Source organism: Mustelus asterias, chromosome 2 (genome assembly GCF_964213995.1).
Source record: "Mustelus asterias chromosome 2, sMusAst1.hap1.1, whole genome shotgun sequence".
In the NCBI taxonomy this organism is placed as follows: Eukaryota; Metazoa; Chordata; class Chondrichthyes; order Carcharhiniformes; family Triakidae; genus Mustelus; species Mustelus asterias.
This window is the reverse complement of record NC_135802.1, coordinates 150,028,220-150,052,527: the sequence shown is the minus strand read 5'-3', so window position 1 is coordinate 150,052,527 and position 24,308 is coordinate 150,028,220. Positions and strand designations below refer to the sequence as shown.

At 43.1% G+C, this 24,308-nt stretch overlaps 1 protein-coding gene across 10 annotated transcripts in view; it reads right to left on the bottom strand.

Annotated features, from left to right (window-relative positions):
- The window catches only part of fhod3b (formin homology 2 domain containing 3b), a 601,875-nt gene that overhangs the window by 536,009 nt on the left and 41,558 nt on the right, over nucleotides 1-24,308 (bottom strand). For all 10 annotated transcript variants that reach the window (XM_078198392.1, XM_078198352.1, XM_078198362.1 and 7 more), the window contains exon 3: nucleotides 14,931-14,995. In XM_078198392.1, coding sequence (XP_078054518.1) covers nucleotides 14,931-14,995 — 65 coding nt within the window. The remainder of the gene's footprint in view (nucleotides 1-14,930; nucleotides 14,996-24,308) is intronic.

Genomic DNA, 24,308 nt, shown 5'->3' with positions numbered 1-24,308 from the left:
GCAGAGAAGAAGCTACTCTCGAGTCAGCAGGCATGTGACCTCAGACTTTTGTATCTTTTTCCCCCAATGGAAGAAGGTGGAAGAGAGAGTGGAAGAGAGAATGTCTGAGGTGCATGGGGTCCTTGGTGATGCTGGCTGCTTTGCGAGGCAGCAGGAAGTGTAGACAGAGTCAATGGATGGGAGGCTGGTTTGCGTGATGGACTGGGCTACTTCACAACCCTTTGTAGTTTCTTGTGGGCTTAGGCCGAGCAGGAGCCACACCATGCTGTGATACAACCAGAAAGAATGCTTTCTATAGTGCATGGGGACTGCTAGAATAAGTACTTCATTAAGATACATGTGTGTTTTAGAAGATTAACAAGGTGGATCTGAAAAGATGTTTCCCACTTATGGGAGAGACTAGAATTAGATGGCATGGCTTAAAAGAAAGAAAATTAGAAGATTCCTTTTCCTCGGAGGTTTGTAGATCTTTGGAACTCTCTCTTCTCCAAAGAGTGGTGGAAGCAGGATCAATGAATATTTTTCAGGCAGAGGTAGATAGCTTCTTGACTAACAAGGGAGTCCAAAGCATATCGGGGTAGACAAGAATACAGGCTTGAGGGGTCAAATGGCCTACTCCTGCTCCTAACTGGCATGTTCATACAACCATGCCAACAATTTGCCTTTAAATCAGCAACAACCAACTAAGTTAGGTTGTAGGTTAAAGAGGTTAGGTGCATTGGCTATGCTAAACTCTCCCTCAGTGCACCCAGACAGACGCTGGAGTGTGGCGACTAGGGGATTTTCACAGCAATTTCATTGCAGTATTAATGTAAGCCTACTTGTGACTAATAAATAAACTTTAAGTGGAGGAAATGCAATCATAACAGTTTGTGAATCCATAAACCAGCTCCCAATCTTCAAGCTATTCCTTACTATTGTTCTGTGCAGCTGTGTGAGCCTTTACTTCAGACGCTGGGACTCAAGAACATTATTAAAACAGGAGGGTTCATGTGGAAATACTCAGTATTGAGTTAACCACCCTCAGAAAAGCCAAGTCACACCACACCAGAACTATAATAAAATTTGCCACTTTGCTTTGCTGAATCCAGGATTTCAATCCCTCCCTTTACGGTAGCTCTCTTTCACTACATGTCTGGGTTCCCAGCCCCGCATCAGTAGACTTTCCGAAAGGCAGGTGTGCTTTGAAACTCTTTGATCAGGCTTCCAGAGATGAAAGTGAATGGACTCCAAATGTTTCATAGCTCCGATTTCAACTCCCCAGATCAGCCTGGACCTTAATACTTCCCATGTGTAAGAGGGAGGGGGATCTGTCATCAGGTGTACAGCTCTGGGAGCATAACTACAGGCTAATCGTCAGAGAGTAGGAGACGTTCACTGACAGCTGGCTGTCATCTTACTGGGAATCCTCATTATCTGCTTAGAGGCTGAACTGTCCCCTGTTCTCGCTGTGGCTAGACTGCTGAGTCAGACAGTTCTTGAGGATAACCCAGGTTGCAGGAAGCTGGCAATTGTTATAAAGGCCACAGCCAACTTGCATCTATTCCTTTACATGTAAAGTTGTGTGTCACGGACAGATTTAATCTAACGCAAGAGTTATTTTACTGTCTATTCAATGTGCCATTTCATATCTGGAGTAGTCACAAAGGTATGCTTTGTTAAAAAAGTACATTCTGTTTAGTACCAAATGATTATTCACTGCAAGAACATACACCGTCTTGTCCTTATCCAATATTTTAATATAAACAAACAGCATTTAGCACACACTGAAGATTTTCAGCTGTATTTTAGACAAATTGGTGTGCCCCTTGCCTTACTCTGCAAGAGTCTGGTGCCCAGCTTTTAAGACATTTAGAAGTGTAATTATATTTGCGAATATGGGGCAGTCATGGTGGCACAGTGCCAGGGACCTGGGTTCAATTCCTGCCTCGGGTCACTGTCTGTGTGGAGTTTGCACGTTCTCCCCATGTCTGCGTGGGTTTCCTCCAGGTGCTCCGGTTTCCTCCCACAGTCCAAAGACGTGCGGGTTAGATGGATTGGCCATGCTAAATTGCCCCTTAGTATCAGACAGATTAAGAGGGTGAATGCGTGGGGTTACAGGGATAGGGCCTTGGTGGGATTGTGGCCGGTGCAGGCTCGTTGGGCTGAATGGCCTCCTTCTGCACTGTAGGAAATCCATGATTCTAAAGGGAAGCTGTGATGATTTGTGAGGGTGACTATGTGGCTTCAACAAAAGACTACTAAATTACAATGTGACCGCTCTACATGACTCCCTGGCTCCAACTGCGAGTCCCTCCTCCACCTGTGGCACACACCCGCCTGTCGATTGTCCCAGCAGGAAGCTGAGCCAATCTATAGGGTCCTCACCTGTCATATGACCCTTGGGAAAACGCCCCCCCCCCCTTATAAAGGTCCCACTCCACTACAACTCGCATGTCAGTTGCATTCGATGACAGTTAAGGAAACAACCCCCATGCTAAAATCTTCAAAAAGCTTTGCTTGGACTAGTTCACTGGTATTTCATCATTTTGGCAATCAGATAGATTTTGTCAATGCAAGATCTTCAAAACTGGGTCCCTGCGCACCACACTTCAATTTAAAAGCAAAGGATATAACCCAGTGAAGCTGGCTCAGAATAAACAGAACACCCCAACACTACAAACCACATGTCGAAAGGAGTTTTCCCCCTGAAGCAGGCTGGAGACCCAACGAGTGCCACTGAGGAGTTTACAGAAAACGCAGTCCACATCTGGTAACACATGGCTCGCCATGCTCTTAATATGATTTTCCCATTAATGTGAAAGCCCATGACTCAGTAGTTCCAGACTCTGGCGACTAGGTTAATCTGTAAAGCAGATTTGCCGACCTTCGTCAGAATCAATTTTACAGATACCATTCTTTTTCCTCAGTGAAAGTTTAAATTGTCAAACTAAATGAAACAAAAAAAATTTTTAGAAATGTAAACTTCTTCATAGATATATCTTTGAACGACTTCAATTGAAGCTCTTACGCGAAGGCTGCTACCTCTCAAGTCTGGGTTCTATTACTGGATATTTTGACTTCAGTGTTTAAGAACTTTTAATCACACTTTTCATCCGAGCAGGTGTAATATTTGCCAGCATCTCATCTATTCATCTATGCATCAGGACTATGTTTCGTGTGTCACCTCAGCTTCAAACCTTGGATTATTTATTTGCATTTTCCCCTGAAAGACTTAAGGCAACTGGAGGCCCACAGAGCTATTATTACAGGCAATAGATGAACTTCAATAAATCATAGAATGCCTGCAGTGCAGAAAGAGGCCATTTGGCCCATTGAGCTTGCACCAACAACAATTCCACCCAGGACTTATCCCTGCAACCCTATGTAATTACCTTGCTAATCCCCGACACCAAGCGGCAATTTAGTATAGTCAATCAACCTAATCCATACATCTATAGGCTTTGGAGGAAACCAGACCACCTGGAGGAAACCCACGGAGACACAGGGAGAATGTGCAACCTCCACAGTATCACCCAAGGCTGGAATTGAACCCGGGTCTCTGGTGCTGTGAGACAGTGGCACCGTGCATATATATATCTATATATAAAATATATAGAGGTCGCGCATCCTTCATCCACAAATCCAAAAACTGAATACATCCAACCACTGCACTTTTGAACCTCATCGACTTTTAGCATGGAAATTTGCTGACCTAAGCCAACACAACCAGAGCCGACATTATCTGACCTTTAGCCCAGGAAGTCTCCTGACCTGACAGGAACCTCGCAGACCACACCAGACCTTTAGTGCGGGAAGTCTAGTTGTTTGTCTGCACGGGCAATTGGGAGTCAATCACATTGCTGCGGCTCTGGAATCACATGTAGGCCAGAGCAGGTTAGGACGATAAATTTCCTTCCCTAAAAAGGACATTGGTGAAGCAGATGGGTTTTTCTGACACTCGACAATGGTTTCATGGTCATCAGTAGATTCTTAATTCCAGATTAATTCAAATTCCACCAGCTGTCATAGCGGGATTCGAACCTGGGTCCCCAGAACATGAGCTATGTTTCTGGATTAATAGTCGAGCAATAATACCACTAGGCCATCGCTTCCTTGCAGACCCTCTCATCCAAGCAGAATTGCAGCTGATGCCATGGGTGGAACCTATTACAGATACTCAGCATTTACTATTCAGTGGTACAACTGACGTTTCTGGCCATTTTCTTTACTTTAGACTATAGCTAGCCTTGACTTCAGCCTTTGTAATGAGAGTAGGCCCAGGCTTAAATGCTGTACCCAAAAACCATAATTATCCGAAATCCAAAACACAAATTGGCTCCCAGAGTTTCTGATACAAGGATACTTGACCCATACAGGAAATTTATTGTCCTTTTAGGAAGTCCTCACATCAAAAAAACGTGGGAATAAAGAGCTGTTAGTATTTTTTCTTTTCAGAAGAGAAAATAAATAGATTTACAGAATGCGGATATTCTTAATTCAGTCAATTGGGTTATATTTTCAGTTAAATAAATCCCTCCAAAGCTTCTTTTGAGGATTAATGAGTTTTTAAATCCAAAAAATTGAAAATTGCATAAACAATGATATCTGAGCATGCTCTGGGGTAATTTCTGTTTGTTTATGAAACTATATGTTTATTAAAGATTGCCTCAATCAGCAAACTCACTAACCATGCCAGGGGTGAGAGTCAGAAAGTCACAGTCCCAAAAGTAGGATTTCTGTCCATTCATTTCAGTAAGCAGGACTTTTTAAAAAAGATTCATTCGTGGGACATGGGCGTCGCTGACTGGCCAGCATTTATTGCCCATCCCGAGTTGCTCTTGAGAAGGTGGTGGTGCACTGCCTTCTTGAAATCGCTGCACACCACATGTTGTGGGTTGAACCACAATGCCGTTAGGAAGGGATTCCAGGATTTTGACCCAAGTGTACACACATATCTGAAAGCAGGAATATAGAGAGGGGGGAACTGGTTCACTATTAATCTCAGTGAGAAGTCTCTCAACACCAGGTGGACTCACCTGATGAAGGAGCAGCGCTTCTGCTACCAAATTAACCTGTTGGAATTTAACCTGGTGTTGTGAGACTTCTTACTGTGTTTACCCAAGTCCAACGCCAGCAACTTCACATCATCACTATTAATCTAACAATGATAACCTTATTTGTAGGAACGTTGGGATAATTCAGAAGGGGACTAACAGTAATTGAATTCACATTCTTCTGTGAGCCTTTAAATGAAGTAACTAACACGAGCCATTCTTTCGGTAAGTGCAGAGCTGATCAGCTTATCTCCAGAGCGTATAATCGAGAATTCAATCCAGTGCTACACTTGCTCTTGAACCCCCAGCCCCCTCCAACGTTCTAACCATTAACTTTTAATTGCTCCTTTAGTAACAAACGTTAGGCAGTGCTAACTATCCAATGTCATTACAAAACTACAATTCCATTTCAATTCACTTGGCGACACAGTGCCACAGTGGTTAGCACTGCTGCCTCACAGTGCCAGGGAGACTGGTTCGAATCTCAGCTTGGGTGATTGTGTGGAGTGTGCATGTTCACCCCGTGTCTGCGTGGGTTTCCTCCGGGTGCTCCGGTTTCCTCCCACACTCCAAAAGACGTGCTGGTGAGGTGCATTGGCCATGCTAAATTCTCCCTCAGTGTATCTGAACAGGCACTGGAGTGTAGTAACTGGGGGATTTTCACAGTAACGTCATTGCAGTGTTAATGTAAGCGTACTTGTGACAATAATTTTAAAAAATATTGTCCATATGGAAATTTGTTTTGGGTACATTGCTTGTTACAAATATAAATTGATAAAAGTAGTAGTTTCCCATGACAAAGATCTCACTTTAATCACATATTCCAATTCATTAAAATAATCAGCCACTCCCACCCCAAGTGCACATCTTTCTTCATCCATTCATGAAAACTAGTATTAAGTTCCTATGGTGAAGGGCGCAAATTAATTCACAAACTGCTTGGCCCTGGATCTCAGGGATTGTAGCCTTTCCCCTGAACACATCCAACAGCAATACTGAAACAAGGTGTGATTTGCATTGAAACTAAAAGAGAAAATGTTGGAAAGTCTCAGCAGGTCTGGCAGCATGTGTATGGCGAGAAATGAGCTTACATCGGATAGTCCACATGACCCTTTGTCAAAGCATTAGAGATGGAGATGTGGTGGGGCAGTGGTAATGTCACTCGACTAGCAATCTACAAGCCCAGCTTAATGCTCTGTGGACACAATCCCACCATGGCAATTGATGAATTCTGTCTGACAAAGGGTCATCTGGACTCAAAACGTCAGCTCTTTCCTCAACTGCTGAGATTTTCCAGCATTTTCTCTTTTGGTTTCAGATTCCAGCATCCGCAGTAATTTGCATTGATCTTGACTCCTTAGTTTTGCAAACAGATTTCGTCGAGAGAAATCTGCTCAGCAAATATCCTTCCTTGCCTGGTTCAACAATCTCAGTAACCTAAAGAGTCCGCTTTCCTACAACAACAGCACTAGGCGAGACATCCAAGAACTGTCGACAACAGACATGTAGAAAAGTTGCATAATGGTAGAAGCTACAGGAGCAGGATTACTGTTGGACTATGAATTCCCACTGTACCAAATGGGGTCAACTAGGTCTTTGGTCACAGGCAAATTGTACAAGGTTAGTGGAAAAAATATATTCACAAAAAGGGAATTACGCGCACGCACACACAAAAACATTAGCCAAATTGGTCATTGCATGGACCAAAGAGAAAAAAAAATCACATCTGCCTTGACAGGTTTATTATTCTGAGTCCTGGTTTAGTGAGGAGAACACTATCATGGGGTTAAGCATCTACTGCAACACAATATCCAACAAAAGCCTCAAAACAGCAATGTTGCATGACATGCTATTGCAAGCAAGTCAAAGCAGTCTACAAAGTCTCAAAACAGGTCAATGCTGGTTACCATTATCCCTCCCCCATGGCCCAACCTCTGCCATTCATGTCAAGTTATTTACCACATGTTGAACAGCCACCTTCTTGATCCCTAGTACCTAATCCTTCCATGGGTGCAGGCTTGCATCTGGCTCTTCAAAGCAGCCCAACAGGCAAAGGCCAATCGAGAACAATGGCTCGCATTTAAAGAGAGTTGATATTGATGTTGTGTGAAGTGAAGACAGGAAAGGTTTTGATCATAATGTCTTTCTAACCAATTATTCCTGCCAGACATCTAAAGCAGTACAATAATCCACACAAAAACAGTACCCACTCTTTCCCCCCCCCAGTGTAGGCTTAGAAAACAGCAGCAGACCCCCTCACAAATCCTCCAGGTGCTTAAAAGAAAAAAAAATTAAAGTCAGATTCCTGTTGAACTGCAGTGCTAACAGCATCCACATGTTCCTACTTGAATGCCGGAGTGATTTGCTGTTCAAAGTTCATTACTTCTGATGTAAAATGTGTAAAATACTGCTGGCGACTCGATTCAGGACATGCAGCATGTCACACCGTCAGCAACTGGAGAATTATGGTGCAGATGCATTGGGGGTTACAGTCATTCATTTTAAACATCCGGAACTAAAAGGAAGTTATGGGCCGTTGCGTTTAAAACCGATAGCAAGACGGTTCACAAAAACTCACCCCCGAGGCCGCGAAGGGAACAATTTTTTGGAATCTTTACGCCCAAATGCAGACATATTGTGGTGGAAATTCTATATTCACACTGAGTTGCGGAGACACCACAGCTTATCCAAAACGACTCTGGGAACACAGATCTGGAACACCCCCTCACCGCTGCCACCCCAATTTCTGTCTGACTCTACGTTCTGCTGGCATAGGAACCGGCTTTATAAAGTTTATTTATTAGCATCACAAGTACATTCACACTGCAATGAAATTACTGTGAAAATCCCCTAGTTGCCACACTCTGGCACCTGTTCGGGTACACCGAGGGAGAATTTAGCATGGCCAACGCACCTAACCAGCATGTCTTTCGGACCGTGGGAGGAAACCCACGCAGACACACAGTCACCCAAGCCAGGAATCCAACCCAGGTCATATTTGTTACTTAATTTAAAGGCTCACAGAAGAATGTGACTTCTATTACTGTTTTTATTCTTGATAAATTCTGTGAAGTCAGTAAGATACGATCTTCTAACAAAACCACACTGACAATCCTGGATTAATCCATGCCTTCTTAAGTGACACTTTATCCCGCTATTCAGGGCACTTCCCTATGATTACTGTAGTGTTCACTGGTAGTTGCGGTGTGACTGGAGGTTTTGGTGAAAATTCTAATCTTAGGGCAAAGAGTGTGTGGGATTTCATGGCCTCACTCGTCTTGAAACCGTAAAACCCCGCCAGAGGTCAACGGACCTTTCCATTGTCTGCCCCTCGCTCACTCCGATTTCCGTGGCGGGCGGGGCGGTACAATTCTGGCCAACGCTATTTTCCACCACCTCCTTGGTGCTAATGGGAAACAAGCTGCACACCATTCAAACAAGACAACAGGAAGAAAGTGAAAACAAATTAAAGATATGTTGGTCTAATCTTGCAATTGCCAGAGCATGCACAAAAATATCAAATAAAAAACTTTCGAGAAATCATCAACTGAAGACACAAGATGATCCTTATAGCACATCTTGTTGCTTCCACAATTAAATTTTATAGAAAATTCGAAGAAAGCCGCAGGAAATGGAAGCTGTTCAGTTGGCAATAGTGACAGATTGGTTTTGTTGCAGAGTCGTGTCGGATGCCGAGCTGCAAGAATAAAAACAGAAAGTGCTGGAGAAACTCAGTGGGCCTGGCAATATTTATAGAGAGAGCAACAGTGAATGCTTAAGAGTCCAATGCGACTCTCCTTCGGAACCGTGGACGTGTAGGAGGAGAGAGCAACAGAATAAAAGCACCAAAACATATGCCAGCTCTGGCCTCTTGTGCATGGCAAATAAAAATGTCCAAATTTGGTTTGGTGCCTGGTCCTTGCTCACTACAAAGGGGCCACAGTTTCCATCTGACTTCTACGAGATAACAATACAATCAAATAGCGTAAAAGTTTGTTAAATTTTAAAATTTTAAGTGCCACTCGTGTCCACTCTGAAAAGTCATTCATCCCATTGAGAATGGATTGATCTGTGAATCTGGGCGCAACGTCCTGTAGCCACAGTCATCAGCAGTAAGTTGAAGCCTCATTCAGATCTGCTCTACATGCTAACACTGTAGATACTCTACATATTGAAGCTCCATTGACATTAACATGTTCTAGTCAACGATTGATAATGTTGTCCGATTGCATTGATTTATGAGAGATTTTACATTCAAGCTTATACCAATTAGATGGAGCAGGAACCTGGGCACAACTTCACCTTGAACATGAAACACACTGTTGATTGCTTCCCTTGCATGGGCTGCATGGTGGCACAGTGGTTAGCACTGCTGCCTCACAGCACCAGGGACCCGGGTTTGATTCCATCCTTGAGTCACTGTCTGCGTGGAGTTTGCACATTCTCCCCATGTCTGCATGGGTTTCCTCCGGGTGCTCTGGTTTCTTCCCACAGTCCTAAAGATGTTGTGGTTAGGTGCATTGGCTATACCAAATTCTCCCTCAGTGTACCTGAACAGGCGCCGGAGTGTGGCGATTAGGGGATTTTCACAGTAACTTCATTGCAGTGCAAATGTAAGCCTATTAGGAGACACTAATAAATAAAACTTGAAAACTCGTAGAAACATCAAGCAAAGGAGATTTAAAAGGCATTTGCAGCAGAACCTGGAATCATACGTAGCTCAATGTTAAAGTTCTGTTTTGCTGCCAAAGCTTGAATATTAATGCACATCAATATATCATTTGAATAATGTCTCTGCATTACTAAATCTTTACCTTAATGGATTACCATCCGGTTCATACTTCCACAGAAGGCGAAGGTTTGCATTACACTATCTGATTGCCTCTTCAATCATTTCCCCCGCCACTATACAGGAGCTCCCATTACTAATTATTCTGCGGAGATGTTTCCAGACACCAACCCTGAAATTGCCTTTTACTAGTTTTTAAACCTAGATCTCTTGTATAACAGTCGCAATCTCACTTGAAATAGTGTTCAGGATTAACCTTTCCCATTCCACTAAGGACCCTTTGTATCTGTTAAAAGTCTGCTGAGTGCTTATTTCAAAAATACCAAGCATTTGTAAAGTATTTGGTGTTTTTCTAAAAAGTTCATTAGTATAGCCTTCAGGAGTTCCCACACCCTCATGTTATTCAATGTTCAAACGGAAATAAATTCTGAAGGTTAAAATAACTGTAATATCCTATTTTTGTCCATTTTACAAGCTGGTTATGTTTTTTTCCCCCCTCAACAGGATCTGTTCCTAAATTCTTTCCCTACACTGCTGGAGGCAGATTGGGAAAGTTTTCACCTTTATTGCATTATATTTTATTAGACCAGTTTTAAAAAAAGCTATTTTCAACAGGTGTAAGTTCCTCAGGGCAAATACAAGGATCTCTAATCGGAAAAAACGAACAAGAACATCAACTTGAATGACAGAGGAATTATTAAGTTGTAGCCTGGATAAACTCCTTAAGCACCAACTACTTGCTAACCCTGATAATTCCTGTGTTTCAACACAGGGACACACTAATGGTGGAAACCCGCTCGCATTTCCTTTACCAAGGCCTGAACCATTGAAAGGTGGCTCTGATTAGACTATACTCTTAATATAACCAATTCTGATTGCTCTACATAAAGGTAAAATTAGAAGGAGGGAGTTGCCCATAGACTGCATCTGTTGACATCCTACAATTGGTCAGAGATACAGATTGGCATTGGTAGACAGCAGAAAGGAGATCACATGCGATTCGTCCCCCCGACCCCACCACCAGATCAATCCATCATCAATGCCCTGTAGATGCAATCAGTAAGCTGAAGCCTCACCCATGTTTGTTTCACGTACCAATGCTTTAGTTCCTTTACATAGTCGGAGTCACACAGCACAGAGGCCCTTCAGCCCCTTGTGCATCTTGAAGCACTGCTATGTTCTTATCAATAACTGATCGCCACTGATGATGGTGCACGATGGCATTGACGCACACGAGGTTTTACATTCGAGTTTACACGAATGAGATGGAGAAGAGGTGTAAATTCACCTAAAAAAAAAGTCCTTTCGATTAGAATTACAAACACAGGAACCTGGATTGGAGGCTGTTAATGTTATGTCAATTGGATTAATAATAAACAAGTCAAGGGCATTGATTGATGAAATATCTTGTGTGTGTGTGTGTGTAAAAAAACATCTCTGCCGGCACGCTTCAGGCATCTCCTGACCGAGTGCCGCTGGGGGCCAGGGTGCATCATCACCCCCAGGAATGATATTTGAATTTGATTTTGCAAGTTTCCTTTTGAAGCTTTGATTTCTTGTTACTGTGCCCACTCAGGGCCGTCACCGCCATCTCCACCCCTTGCATTTGATTTATTGATTTTTGTTTCATCAAAAGAGTATAGAGAGAGAGACTGGAGACACTTGTATAGTTTGTTTTAGTTACAGTGTTCTTTGATTCATGGAATTTAAATTCCGCCAACTCTCGTGGTGGGATTTGAATCCACGCCCCCAGAACGAACATTAGCCTGGACTAGCTAGCCCGGTGACATTACCACTATGCCACCATCTCCCCTAATTACCTACATGATTTATTATTTGAGGAGACACAAGTTAAAAGTGAGGGGTGGGAGGTTTAGGACGGATTTGACGAAAAACTTTTTTACCCGCAGGGTGGTGACAGTTTGGAATGCGCTGCCTGGGACGGTGGTGGAGGCAGAATGCCTCACGTCCTTTAAAAAGTACCTGAACGAGTACTTGGCACACCATAACATTCAAAGTTATGGGCCAAGTGCCAGCAAGTGGGATTAGGTGCCTTTCATGCATCAATGCAGACTTGATGGGCCGAAGGGCCTCTTCTGCACTGTAGTATTTTGTGATTCGGATTCCTGTTCTTCAAAGATATCACAGAAGCTCTACAGTGCAGAAAGAGGTAATTTGGCCCATCAAGCCTGCGCAGACAACAATCCCACCCAGGCCCTATCCCCATAACCCCTTCTAACCCCCCCTGACATTAAAGGGTCAATTGAACATGGGCAATCAACATGACTTGCACATCTTTAGACTGCAGGAGGAAACCAGAGCACCTGGAGGAAACCCACGCAGACACAGGGAGAATGTGTGAACTCCCCACACAGTCACCCAAGACTGGCGCTGAGGCAGCAGTGCCAACCACTGTGCCACCCTTCTTACTGAAGAACAAAGTTTTAGTCTCCTTGGTAAAATGTAAATTCGCCTGACACTTTCCTCACCGTTTCAAAATGGCCGTGTTGCTGGCCCATGCATTAGTTTAGAAGGCACTGTCTGGAACCAACAGCCATTTAATATAAAGCATGTCAGCATACTTATGTTAGATCACCAGGCTTGATGATGTGTATGAATGAAGGCAGAATATGGTCTATGTTAATTACCTGGGTCAGAGTCTGGACTTGCAAACCCAGCCCAGTGAGGTTTCGCTCTAATCTCTGCCACTGTTGAATTACCTCATCCACCAATTTCCAAGAAGAGAAATGTTTTACAAGGTTGCGTATATGTAAATGCAAATCAGGCATAAACTTTAAAAACTCGAATGGACATGATCATTATGCAAAACACCATTAAACAGGACTGACAAAGCAAGCATTTAAAAAAAAACTTAGCTTCGTGTTCATTTTAAACCCAGAACAGTGAGTATTCCATTTATTTCCTGAACCAAAACGGAGACCATGACAATAATTTGGATTTGGCTTAAGCTTGATCAATAGTTTATAACAGCTCAGTCCAGAGTAATGGGCTCCAACAGGAAGGCTTTCTTCCATGTGGCACGGTATCTAGGAATTCCCTAACCTTGCCACGATTACGTAGAATGGCTTAGCTCGCGGTCTGCATAAAATTCAACCAACTGTCAGCTTGGATCGGGAATGTCGCAACTTGTTGAGACTCTGAATTGGACTCGATTTGATTGAATTGGAATAAAAACAAAAAAAAAACTACAGAATGAAATGTTAAGCTCTATAAAAACGAGACATCTTAGCTGCATAATTCACACACTCACGTCTGCAAATCCTAGAAGCTCGCGTGCAGATGTGATTTATATCCTGGATTTGAAAGGTTGCTAACGCCTGGCAAAGTTAGGCTCCGGAGCAAATCCAGAGCTGACGCTGTGCAAATGTAAACCTGCAGTCACATCATTAGGTCTCAAAGTCAGCTGTAAAACTTCTAGGCGCAAGGATTACTAATATAAATTCATACCCACACTTTCCCCACATCAAAAAAAAAATGCATTTTTGGTTAAATTCCTCACCTTGGAGGAAGTGTCTGGGACTGTGGGCAGCTGCTATTGCCCACTGGTGTCTGGGAACTTGACAGTAGGCTAAAAGCTGTACTGTCCACACGGTCACCCTTCTAAGGCATAAGCTTTCAAATGGAGACCCCAGAGCTCCAGCAATCTGCGGGCACTTTCTCAAATGTCCAAGGGTATCACATTTCAGAATTTCTTTGTATGTTAACTAAATAACATGGTTTCAGGCACAGCCAAAAGATACTTTCTGCAATTAATAGCATATTTCCCTTTAACTAATGCACTCTTTCAAATGTTCCTATACAGGAGCCCTGGAATTAGGTCAATGGTGAAAGTATTTACAAGGGACGCATCCAAGAATACTTGGAAAATCAGTGTGCCAATACACAGACAGCCTCGCATCAAACTACATTTGGAACATTATTAAATGCAGAAATGTTAAGCACCTTTGAGCAGTCACAATTTCCCAGATGTTTCTTTGTTCTTTCCGGATGGATAAGAGGTTTTAGTTCAGTCGGGCAGCATGGTCGGTGCAAGCTCGGAGGGCCGAAGGGCCTGTTCCTGTGCTGTAATTTTCTTTGTCCTCTTTGTTCATTTTATGTTCTGGTCTCCAGACAGTTGGAGACTGGACATATGAACCAAGGTGGGCTTTGGGACCCAGGACTCTCTGCAAACTGCCTCAGACTTTGAGCTGGAGTCGAAGGCTTCAGACAGTTCCATGGGACTTACCTGGAAAGTTACCCAAAAAATGTTGGACAGAAAAGTCCTACACCAGCTCCTGAGTAAATATAGAATTGATCCCATCCCCACCCAGTCACCCACTTACTAACATTCACATTGGATCTTTTAATGTATCAGATTGCAGCTAGTGCTGTTAAAAGATTCACCTTCCCCCAATGAAACAGCGCTGCGATGGACACTACGCTCCGCATTTTTGGAGAAGCTGAGCTCAGAGGACCCGTTAAGAAATGTTGCACCGTAGAAACATTCAAGCACCGTGGTAATACAATGATGATCGCTTCTTGAAGATTCCGGGCCGGTACCGCTTCTATAATTTACTTTCATAATCTAAAATTGACATTCTCCAAGTCTTCTAGCCAGGCAATTATGATTTAACATTTTATATACATTCCAAGGGTGTCTACATGCAACTTTCTTCTGTCCAAGATTGTAGAGATTTAGCTTCACATTGCTCATTCTCTTAGCATGAAAAATAAACTAAATGTTCTTTGTATCCAATGTATTCAGAGAATCAGCTACAATCTCCATGGTATCTAAGCGGTCCATTTAAAAGGCTCTTTCTTTCTCCATCACAATGGTCTGTTTTGCAGTGGTCTAGATTATGACTATTTTTGTCACATCAAATTCTGCGTACGATTGTAGCCCATTGAAAGAAAGTGATAAGTTTCAGCATTAACCTTCAAATGTGCCTCCATCTGTGCAAACGGAACTGGAAACCCCACGCTTGGCAAGTCAGCCAGTAAAGTAAATGCAAATTTTACTGCTCTTCAGTCTATTTCCAATTTGCTGATCGTGTTGAGTCTGAAGCCCACTCACCTTCTCATTACAAGGGAAACCTTTGACTTACCGATACAGGCATGGACTCGGACTGAGAGCTGTGTCCGCAGGATCATGCTGTGCTTCTTTCCCCTCCTGAAAATAGAAAGAAAGAGAGTAGTAACTAGGGCTGGAGGAAATAATGTATAAAACTCAAGAACTGAAGGCAATTTTTTAATGTCGCAAAGCGCCTCAATTAATCTGCTGAAGTTTACGATCTGGGCCCATTGAGAAGCACTCCAAACATGGGATGAGGAAGATCAAACTTAACCCATGAAATCTTGCCACAAGCTACCCATTTGCAGAGTCTACTACCTCCAATTCAGATGCAGTGGAAAAAGTCTCAGTACAGTTCCCAGCCTTCCAAAGAAGGTATTCCATAAACATACCCCATCGAATCCTGCTCATCATATTCCCGTTCCTGTCCTCTGCCTGGCATCCTCACAGGTCCTGACCTTAATAAGACATGGGAGCTCTCAAATGAATGGCGGGACACTCGGAAGCTCCGAGGAAAAGAGGGATCTATATCTATAATAATCTATGCCTTTATCAGTCATGGCATAGATTATTAGAGAAGGAAGGTTATGTTGGAGTTGTACAAAACTGCTGGAAGGGTAGTGGAGGCAGAAGGCCTCACAACCTTTAAAAAAAAAGTGCTTGGATGAGCACTTGAAATGTCATAACATTCAAGGCTCTGGGCCAAGTGCTGGAAAACTAGATTAGTGTAGCTTTGTCAATGCAGACACGATGAGCTGAAGGGCCTATTCTGCACTGCATGACTCTTATGGCACATGACACTTGGCTACTTTTACCGATACTTGTATCCTTCAATCTGGTTTGCAACCAGATATCCAGCAAGTGACAGTATACCTTTGAATGTATAACCTGTTAACATGGCCACTTGAGATGAATACCAGAGCGTATCAGAGGCCTGCAGAGCTACATATAATCAATGCTTGCAAGAGAGTGGGATGCTTGGAATTACAATAACTCACTTAGTCTGATTCAGTATTCAAACAAACAAAAAAAGAAATCAGTAAAATTGATTCAAGACAGCATTGAATCAATTTATTTAAAAAATGGCAATCATGTTGGCCAGTTATTCACGGAGAATGAACCCAATTCAAATAAATTCCTGGTATTTTACAACTGATTGTTTGATAAATTTGTAAAAATGAAATGCTTATTAATCCACTATCATGGATCCAGATGACATGGCAAGAGCATACCTAATATAGCACAGATTAGATTAATATACACAAGTCAATATGGAAGCTAGCTAGTTGTTGGATGCATTGAAAGGGCAGGTTAATTCAAAAACCGGTATGTATAAATCAATTTCTCACTCAACCTTTCAATTAGGTTCCTGCCTCAAGATTCTTCTCCACTGCCCACTTCTCAATTCCATCCTCATGAAGGAACAATGGCAGCACACATTCACTGATACAAAGCCTATAATTAGGCAACTATTCCACTGCTCTGTGGTGCTTTAAGTTACTGATACTGGGCTGTGTTATATATCATGTATCGCTGCAAGAGGGAGGCAAGAGTGTTTACACAACTTGGCCAGCAAGCAAAGCTTTTGCCATAGCAACATCTTTCCATGAAAAATGTTGACTAAAAGTGCATTGCAGTCTTTACACAGATGGCTCCAAGGGGGCATCAAGTTTTTCAAAGTAACATCACAATACATGTCCAATCAACATTCTAACACCAGAGTGAAACTAACTTACATTGCTCCTATTGGCTAATTTCTATCCATTGGTCAATTTCACCGCAGTCCACCAATCATCCCACCCTCAGTGACAGGCAAAATCCAGAAAACTGTTGCCAATTCTAGAAACGGTTTGTTTAAAGTTGCTCCCCCATTGCCCTCAATCGATCAGGCAAATTCAGGAACTCCAGGCATGACTCTGGAAAAATCCAATCTTTCCCCCCATTTCCATGGGTGGTTTCCACAATTTCCCTCCCAAATCACTGAGATGAGCAAAACATCTACACCTTCTACCTGCCCACTTCTGCACAACCTCCCTCACCTCAAAATGCACAACAAGTTGGCCAGGTTGCATTCTTTTAATCATCTTAAATGCACTGATCTCTCCAGGGGATCAGGTTTACCTTCACAACTTTAGGCTGAGGGATTTGCTCTTTTCAGCATCCTCTGTCAGTTAAACAGGAGCTAGTTTACTTGGGCAAAGGCAGTCCATCATTGCAGTTTAACCTTCGGGAAACAGTCAATTATCGTTGCAGCATCTTACTCTTCCCCAACCTTTAACTAATGACACTCACACTGCTGAACTTATCCTGAGAACTATAGAATCCTACAGTCCCATTTGGCCCATCAAGTCTGCACCGACCATAATCCCACCTGGCCCTATACCCACAACCCCATGCATTTACCCTAGCTCGTCCCCCTGACACTAAGGGGCAATTTAGCATGGGCAATCTACCTAACCAACATATCTTTGCACTGTGGGAAGAAACTGGAGCACCCGGAGAAAACCCACGCAGACACAGGGAGAATGTGCAAACTCCACACAGACAGTGTCCCAAGCTGGGAATTTAACCCGGGTCCCTGGCGCTATGAGGCAGCAGTGCTGACCACTCTGCCGTGCAACCTCCCCCTTATTGCAAGTACCTATTCCATGGCCAGAAAATTCCAGCTGTTCTGGATGGCACGATCTTCCAGCCCCATTGACGGCAAGCCTGTCATGGGTTTTCTGGGGTGGATTCAGTGGGAAATCCCATTGACGTTGGTGGAACCAGAAGATCCCACTGCCGGCCAATAGCAGGATGCCTCCTGCCACTGTGAAACAGTGCAGGCGCATGGAGAATTCCCGCCATAACTCTATACTTTATTACAAATGCCTAATCTCAGGATTCATACATTTTAAGAGTAAAGTTTGGAGACCGACATTTTCAAAAAAATGCAAGTTAAATGTTTGAGAGGCTGGTTGCTCCCCCATTATAGACCTAAACTAATTGCAATTCAAAGTGTGAACTGTAATGGGAATTGAGTTATCTCAGCTTTTTAGTGGGTCTGGGATTCTCCGACTTCACCCGCGGCTGGGATTTTCCAGTCTCATTGCAGTGAATGGAGTTTCAACTGGGCACCAAATTCTCTGTTCTCGCTGGCAATGGTGACAGGGTGTACGACAAGAGAGTTCCACCCAGGATGTCTACAGCTGTTTCAATAAAGCAGTTTAAAACTTACTCATATGGCTTCCCACCACAAAACAAAGGTTTGGAATCATTGGGCGGCATGGTGGCACAGTAGTTAACACTGCTGCCTCACAGCGCCGGGGACCCGGGTTCAATTCCGGCCTTGTGTGGAGTTTGCACATGCTCCCCGTGTCTGCGTGGGTTTCCTCCGGGTGCCCCAGTTTCCCCCCACACTCCAAAGATGTGCGGGTTAGGTGGATTGACCATGCTAAATTTCCCCTTAGTGTCGGGGGATTAGCAGGATAAATACTTAAGGCCTGGGTGGGATTGCTGTCAATGCAGACTTGATGGGCTGAATGGCCTTCTTCTGCACTGTAGGGATTCTATGGTTCTATTCATTGATAATTAGCTCAAATCTCCAACTGGGATATCCCAAATATGTCACATTGCCGAGGCAATAGATTTCAGGGAGATTTCACACAGTCAACTAGGGGAATTTCACAGTAACTTCATGTAAGCATACTTGTGACACAAATAATTTTTTTTTAAAACCTTTAAAACTTAGAGTCTGAGTTCAGGCCAGTTTGGAGGAGGCAAAGAGAGAAACTGCCTGGAACAAGAGGGCCATCAGGATTCAGGGATGTTTCCGATTTAGAGTCACAAAACAGGAATGCATGGAAACTTGTGCGTGACCTGGGGGGTCCACAATCAGGAGTTTTATGGCTCACCGAGCTGGACAGTAGTGGAAGGACCCCGCAAATCCCAGTTTCCCTGTTGTAGAAAAACTGAATAAGATCAAAGTAAATCCCAGAGAGCTGTGGCATACTTGGTTTGGTCTCAGGAGAAGGAGGAATCCTCAACATCCTGTAAAGAATAGGAGAACGCTTGGGTTGAAATAAAAGTGAAACAGGGATCTGTTGAGTCGTTTGGGTGTAAAATCAAAGTATTTATATAATTATATAATGTTAAGTTCGTAGTACTTGCTTTGGGCACTAAACGCTTTTGTTCAAAACATGAAATCTCAGGGCAAAACTCAGTTAATAACAGGATTCAAATTTCTTTAAATTAGGTCTCCACTCTAACTAATTTACATTGTTAAATTAGTTTAATATAAATGGTCTTCAACAGCTCTTGGAAAAGCTAATCCTGTTACTATTTCAACTATAGATTTGACTTGCAAATCCAGGTTTGGATATTAGTTCCTGGGTTACCTTTAGTGGTGGATCTTATGGTTTATCATTGGTATTGATCCGAGGCAGAATTATAATCCCGCAGAACAAAGGAAGACTTCTTGTAAATCATGGGATATTGCCAGGATTTCTGGAAATATCTGTGTGGTGGGCACACCTATCTGCCTGCCCTAAATAAATAACTCATTGTGAATAAGGGCTAACTGGCTCATGTTTGTGGGGAGGACAGGAAAAATAAAGTGAGCCAATTGGAACACACAGTTCACCTTCTAGCAATAAGGTTGATTGGCCATGCTCAATTGCCCCTTAGTGTCAGGGGGATTAGCAGGGTAAATACATGCGGTTACGGGGATAGGGTCTGGGTGGAACTGTTGTCACTGCAGGCTTGATGGGCCAAATGGCCTCCTTTTACACCATAGTGATTCTATGATCTCATGAATCTAGCCTGACGCCACTTTGTCAGTTACTGGTGATATTTCAAATTAAATATCAGAAAAGCTCAAAATAATAAAAACAAAATACTTGCAGAAAATGCTACAATTATCTTGTGAGAGTCTAAGTGCTCTCCCTTCACTCCAGTGCTGTAGCACAAAAGCAATTGCCAAGTCTCTTGCATTTGATTCCGCATCAATTTCCCTTCTCAGAGTCTACACCTTTGTCCAACTCCTTCATATTTTTAAGCACTTGCTAATTACCATATAATTGCTGGAATGGAAAATTCTCCAATCTTTTCTCCATTTACTCATACCAAGTCTAGTGCCTCAACATACATCCTATACTGCAAAACCTAAAGTTGCCGATTACTCCAACTGAGGTCCTACTAAGTATTTATATTCTATATACTTTGCTGTGAAGCTTTGTGGGCAGCACGGTGGCAAGCACTGCTGCCTCACAGCGTCAGTGTTCAATTCCAGCCTTGGTGACTGTCTGTGTGGAGTTTGCACATTCTCCCCATGTCTGTGTGGGTTTCCTCCGGGTGCTCCGGTTTCCTCCCGCAATCCAAACATGTGCTGGTTAGGTTGATTGGCCATGCTAACTCGCCTCTTAGTGTCAGGGGGATTACCGGGATAAACATGTGGGCTTATGGGGATAGGGCCTGGGTGGGATTGTTGTCAGCGCAGGAGTAATGGGCCAAATGGCCTCCTTATGCATTGTAGGGATTCTATGATACCGCAGTACTTCATCAGCTTCCTCTACTTGAGGCTATTCTGTTAATATTTGATGAGAAGAAATTTTTTGATGCGGCAGATGGTTAGGATCTGGAATGTGCTGCCTTAAAATGTGTCAGAGGCAGGTTCAGTCGAGGCATTTAATAGACAGTTACGTAGAAACAAGAAGCAGGAGTAGGTCATTCGGCCCTTCGAGCCTGCTCCGCCATTCATTTTGATCATAGAATTTAATATTCTGATCCCCCCCCATTCCCCCCCAAGAATTTCTTCTTGAAATCACACAACGTATTGGCCTCAGTTGTATTATCTGGAAAAGGAAGAATGTACAGGGCCAAAGGGAGAAGCTGGGACAATGACACAAGGCAACTTACACAGAGACAACACAGATGGGCTAAATAGCCTCCCATCTGTGCCGACAATTTTGAACCTGTATCCCAGATGCCCTGCTCTTCCTCATCACCCCATCCTCCGAATAATTACCCTCACCTTAAAAAGTTAGCAAATGTGCACATACTAAAATTTCATTTTTTTTTTTACACATTCCCCATTTCATCAAAATCCCCTCGCTTTCTTTGGTTAGAATTATTTGCTTTGCCTTCAATTGTAGCATTGTCCGTGAACTTGAACACAACTCCGTCTAGACCTATATCTGAATTAGCATGCGCAAAGAACAGAAGTAACCTCAGTATAAATTCCATCTGCCAGTCACTAAGAAGCTGCCCTCAATACCAACTGGGTCATTCCTTCGGCCTAGTTTTGAAAATCTATGTTTACCATCCTCCCCCAATTTCCCCTCTTGTTCTCTCGAAGGTTTTCTGAAAATTAATACACACCCTACCCGTCATATCTGTAACCTCCTCAAAAATAACTATCAAATTTATTAACCATGAGCTTCCTTCCTTAAACTCAGTGGCTGCTGCCGCTTATTTTCACCTGGATTACTTGAAATTTTATCTTTGATGATTGCAATGTTTTCATCAACTAGTTGTATTGATGGAGAGTTGGTTCCAATGCTATACGGTAAGACATGTTAGAGTTGGTTCTAATATCAGTGCTACATCTTTGAACTGTGGGAGGAAACCAAAGCACCTGGAGGAAACCCACGCAGACACGGGGAGGACGTGCAAACTCCACACAGACAGGAACCCAAGCCGGGAATCGAATCTGCGTCCCTGGCGTTGTGAAGCAGCAGTGCCACCCTTAATTATATTAGCTGCAATAAGGTATAAAAATCTTCAAATCTCCACTGCATTCTAATTTCAGTTAAATTATGCAAAACAATGTAAGAGATATAATAGCTATGTTGATTGGAGAAGACTACTACAGATATTGACAACCAGTGGACCAGCTGTTCCAATGACTGCATTGCATTGGCAACCTGAAAGGAAAATTATGCCACTACTGCAAGAAAACATGAACAATGTTAGTTTGATTTTCCACAGCATTGCATATGTGGAGCCCAGATTAAGTGTTGTTGTTAAGGGTAGGTACAACTGAGGTGTTTAAAGGGATTTTTAAAAAAAGATTAGAATGGAAACACTTTCTTTATCGACTGAGTGGGAGAATCGAGGAGAAAGGGAATAATTCGTAGAGCTAGAAATGTTTCGGGGAGCATTTCTTCACACAATAAAAGTACTTGAAATCGGAAACTCTTCACCCAACAGTGGAAATGCCCAGACAATTAAAGGGGTATCTCCTTGTTAGATAAGGGTATCAGGAGTAAAATAAAATGCAGATCGATTGTGATCTAATTGAAGCAGCTCAAGGAGCTGAACGGTCCAATCATAGGGGCAGAAGTAAACCACTTTGCAGACAAACATTCGGTTCTTATTTTTATACTTCCATTATAAATTTAGTTCCACTCCTGGCGTGTACACAGGAACTGGACCCGAAAAAAAAAAACACACTGAAGATAAATGCGGCAAAAGACATTTGGAAATTGCATCCCTGCATCTCTGAAAACCCCCATTGCAGATCATATCCAGCATTAGACACGAGGAATTTCCTTCACTCAATTGTGACCAAAATATAATTAGAAAGTTTAAAAATGAGGTGCAAGAAATAAGCTTGACTTGGCGGGGGAGGGGGAGCAGGAGAGAGGGGTGGGGGGTAGTGGAATATACCAAAAACCTCAGGTTGTAATCAATCCTGCAAGTTTAAACAGACAATGCATCAAGCTTAAACTGTGAGAGATAAGAATATTGAGTTCAAGATTAAAAGGCAAAGTATTGTCCTCTTTTTAAAAAAAAAACAGGCATTTCCTTGTTTGCCAAAGTCCTGTCTGGTGGTCTTCGCCATGGCAATGACCCCTGCCCTCCTCCTCTCGACATCTTCAGGGAGGGGAATCCAGCACAGCCACTGCATCCCCCATGTTAATCGGCGATTACTGAAAGTGCTTAACTAATCAGCTCCTGGAAGCACTGACAGACAGCAGCTTAGGTCTGGCATGAAAACAAAAATAAACAGTGCTCATACCCTCAGACACCAATTCCGTTGGGTGTAAAAGTGTAATCTAGCCAGTCTGTAGAAAAATAGATCCCATTTCTCTTGAACCAGAAAAGGAACTTGCTTTTCCAACTGCAATGTAAACGAGCTGCCACACATGCCCCGCTTTACTGCTCCGAGTACGAGGAGCCAAAGTTGAACTCAGTACAGACTGGGCGCTAAATCGAGTGGCTTATGCTGGTCCGATTCATTTAGCTGGGAGTTGCATTTTTACTTATGGTATTCATTGCTCTCTCTCCACTGTGTTGGGCTAAATTGCAAAGGTTCAGTAATCCAGCATCATTAGAGCAACATCTCTAATGAGGGATCCTCATGCTCCATAATCTTTTGCCCCTCAACATCCTTCTTTGTCTGCCAGCCTCACACTTCTCTCCACTAAAAGTCCACAGATTCTTTCTGGTTGTATCACAGCTTGGTGTAGCTCCTGCTCTATCCAAGACCGCAAGAAACTACGAAGGGTCGTGAATGAAGCCCAGTCCATCACGCAAACCAGCCCCCCACCCATTGACTCTGTCTACACTTTCCGCTGCCTCGGAAAAGCAGCCAGCATAATTAAGGATCCCACACACCCCGGACATTCTCTCTTCCACCCTCTACCGTCGGGAAAAAGATACAAAAGTCTGAGGTCAGGTACCAACCGACTCAAGAACAGCTTCTTCCCTGCTGCCATCAGACTTTTGAATGGACCTACCTCGCATTAAGTTGATCTTTCTCCACACCCTTGCTATGGCTGTAACACTACATTCTGCATTTCCTCCTTTACTTCTCTATGAATGGTATGCTTTGTCTGTGTAGTGCGCACGAAACAATACTTTTCACTGTATACCAATACATGTGACAATAATGAATCAAAATCAAATCTCTCTCCACCATGATCTCCGTTTTAGAATTTGCTGGTAAAAAAGGACAAAATGCCTAAGGAGTCCCCAATTAATGGGAAGCTCAAACAAAAAGCAGGGTTGCAACTTTCCTTTATTTAGGCCAAAGAAAGAATCTGTTTACCCAGCATCATGTCCTCCAGTCCTCCCTTTCAGCATTCCAAAAGGGACCATAGCCTTTGCTGCAATCTGGTCCACAGCACAGTCAGCCCTTCCCCTTCTCACTGCGCATTTTCATGCAAGCAACACCTGCCCCTCTAACCTCTTCTTGCTGTTCAGGGACACAAACACTCATTCCAAGTGAAACAGCAATTTATGTGTACACCTTTCAATTTAATAGATGGCTCTTGCTTACACAGGGCAGACCAAACAGTGGTGGCAGCTTTGCGGTTCATTACTATGACTGAGCTTCCTTTTTCTTGTTCCAATTCTCCGCCTACCCTTACCCCTCTGACCACCCGGTCTTTGACCTTGGCATTCCAATGAATCTCAGTGCAAGCGCGAG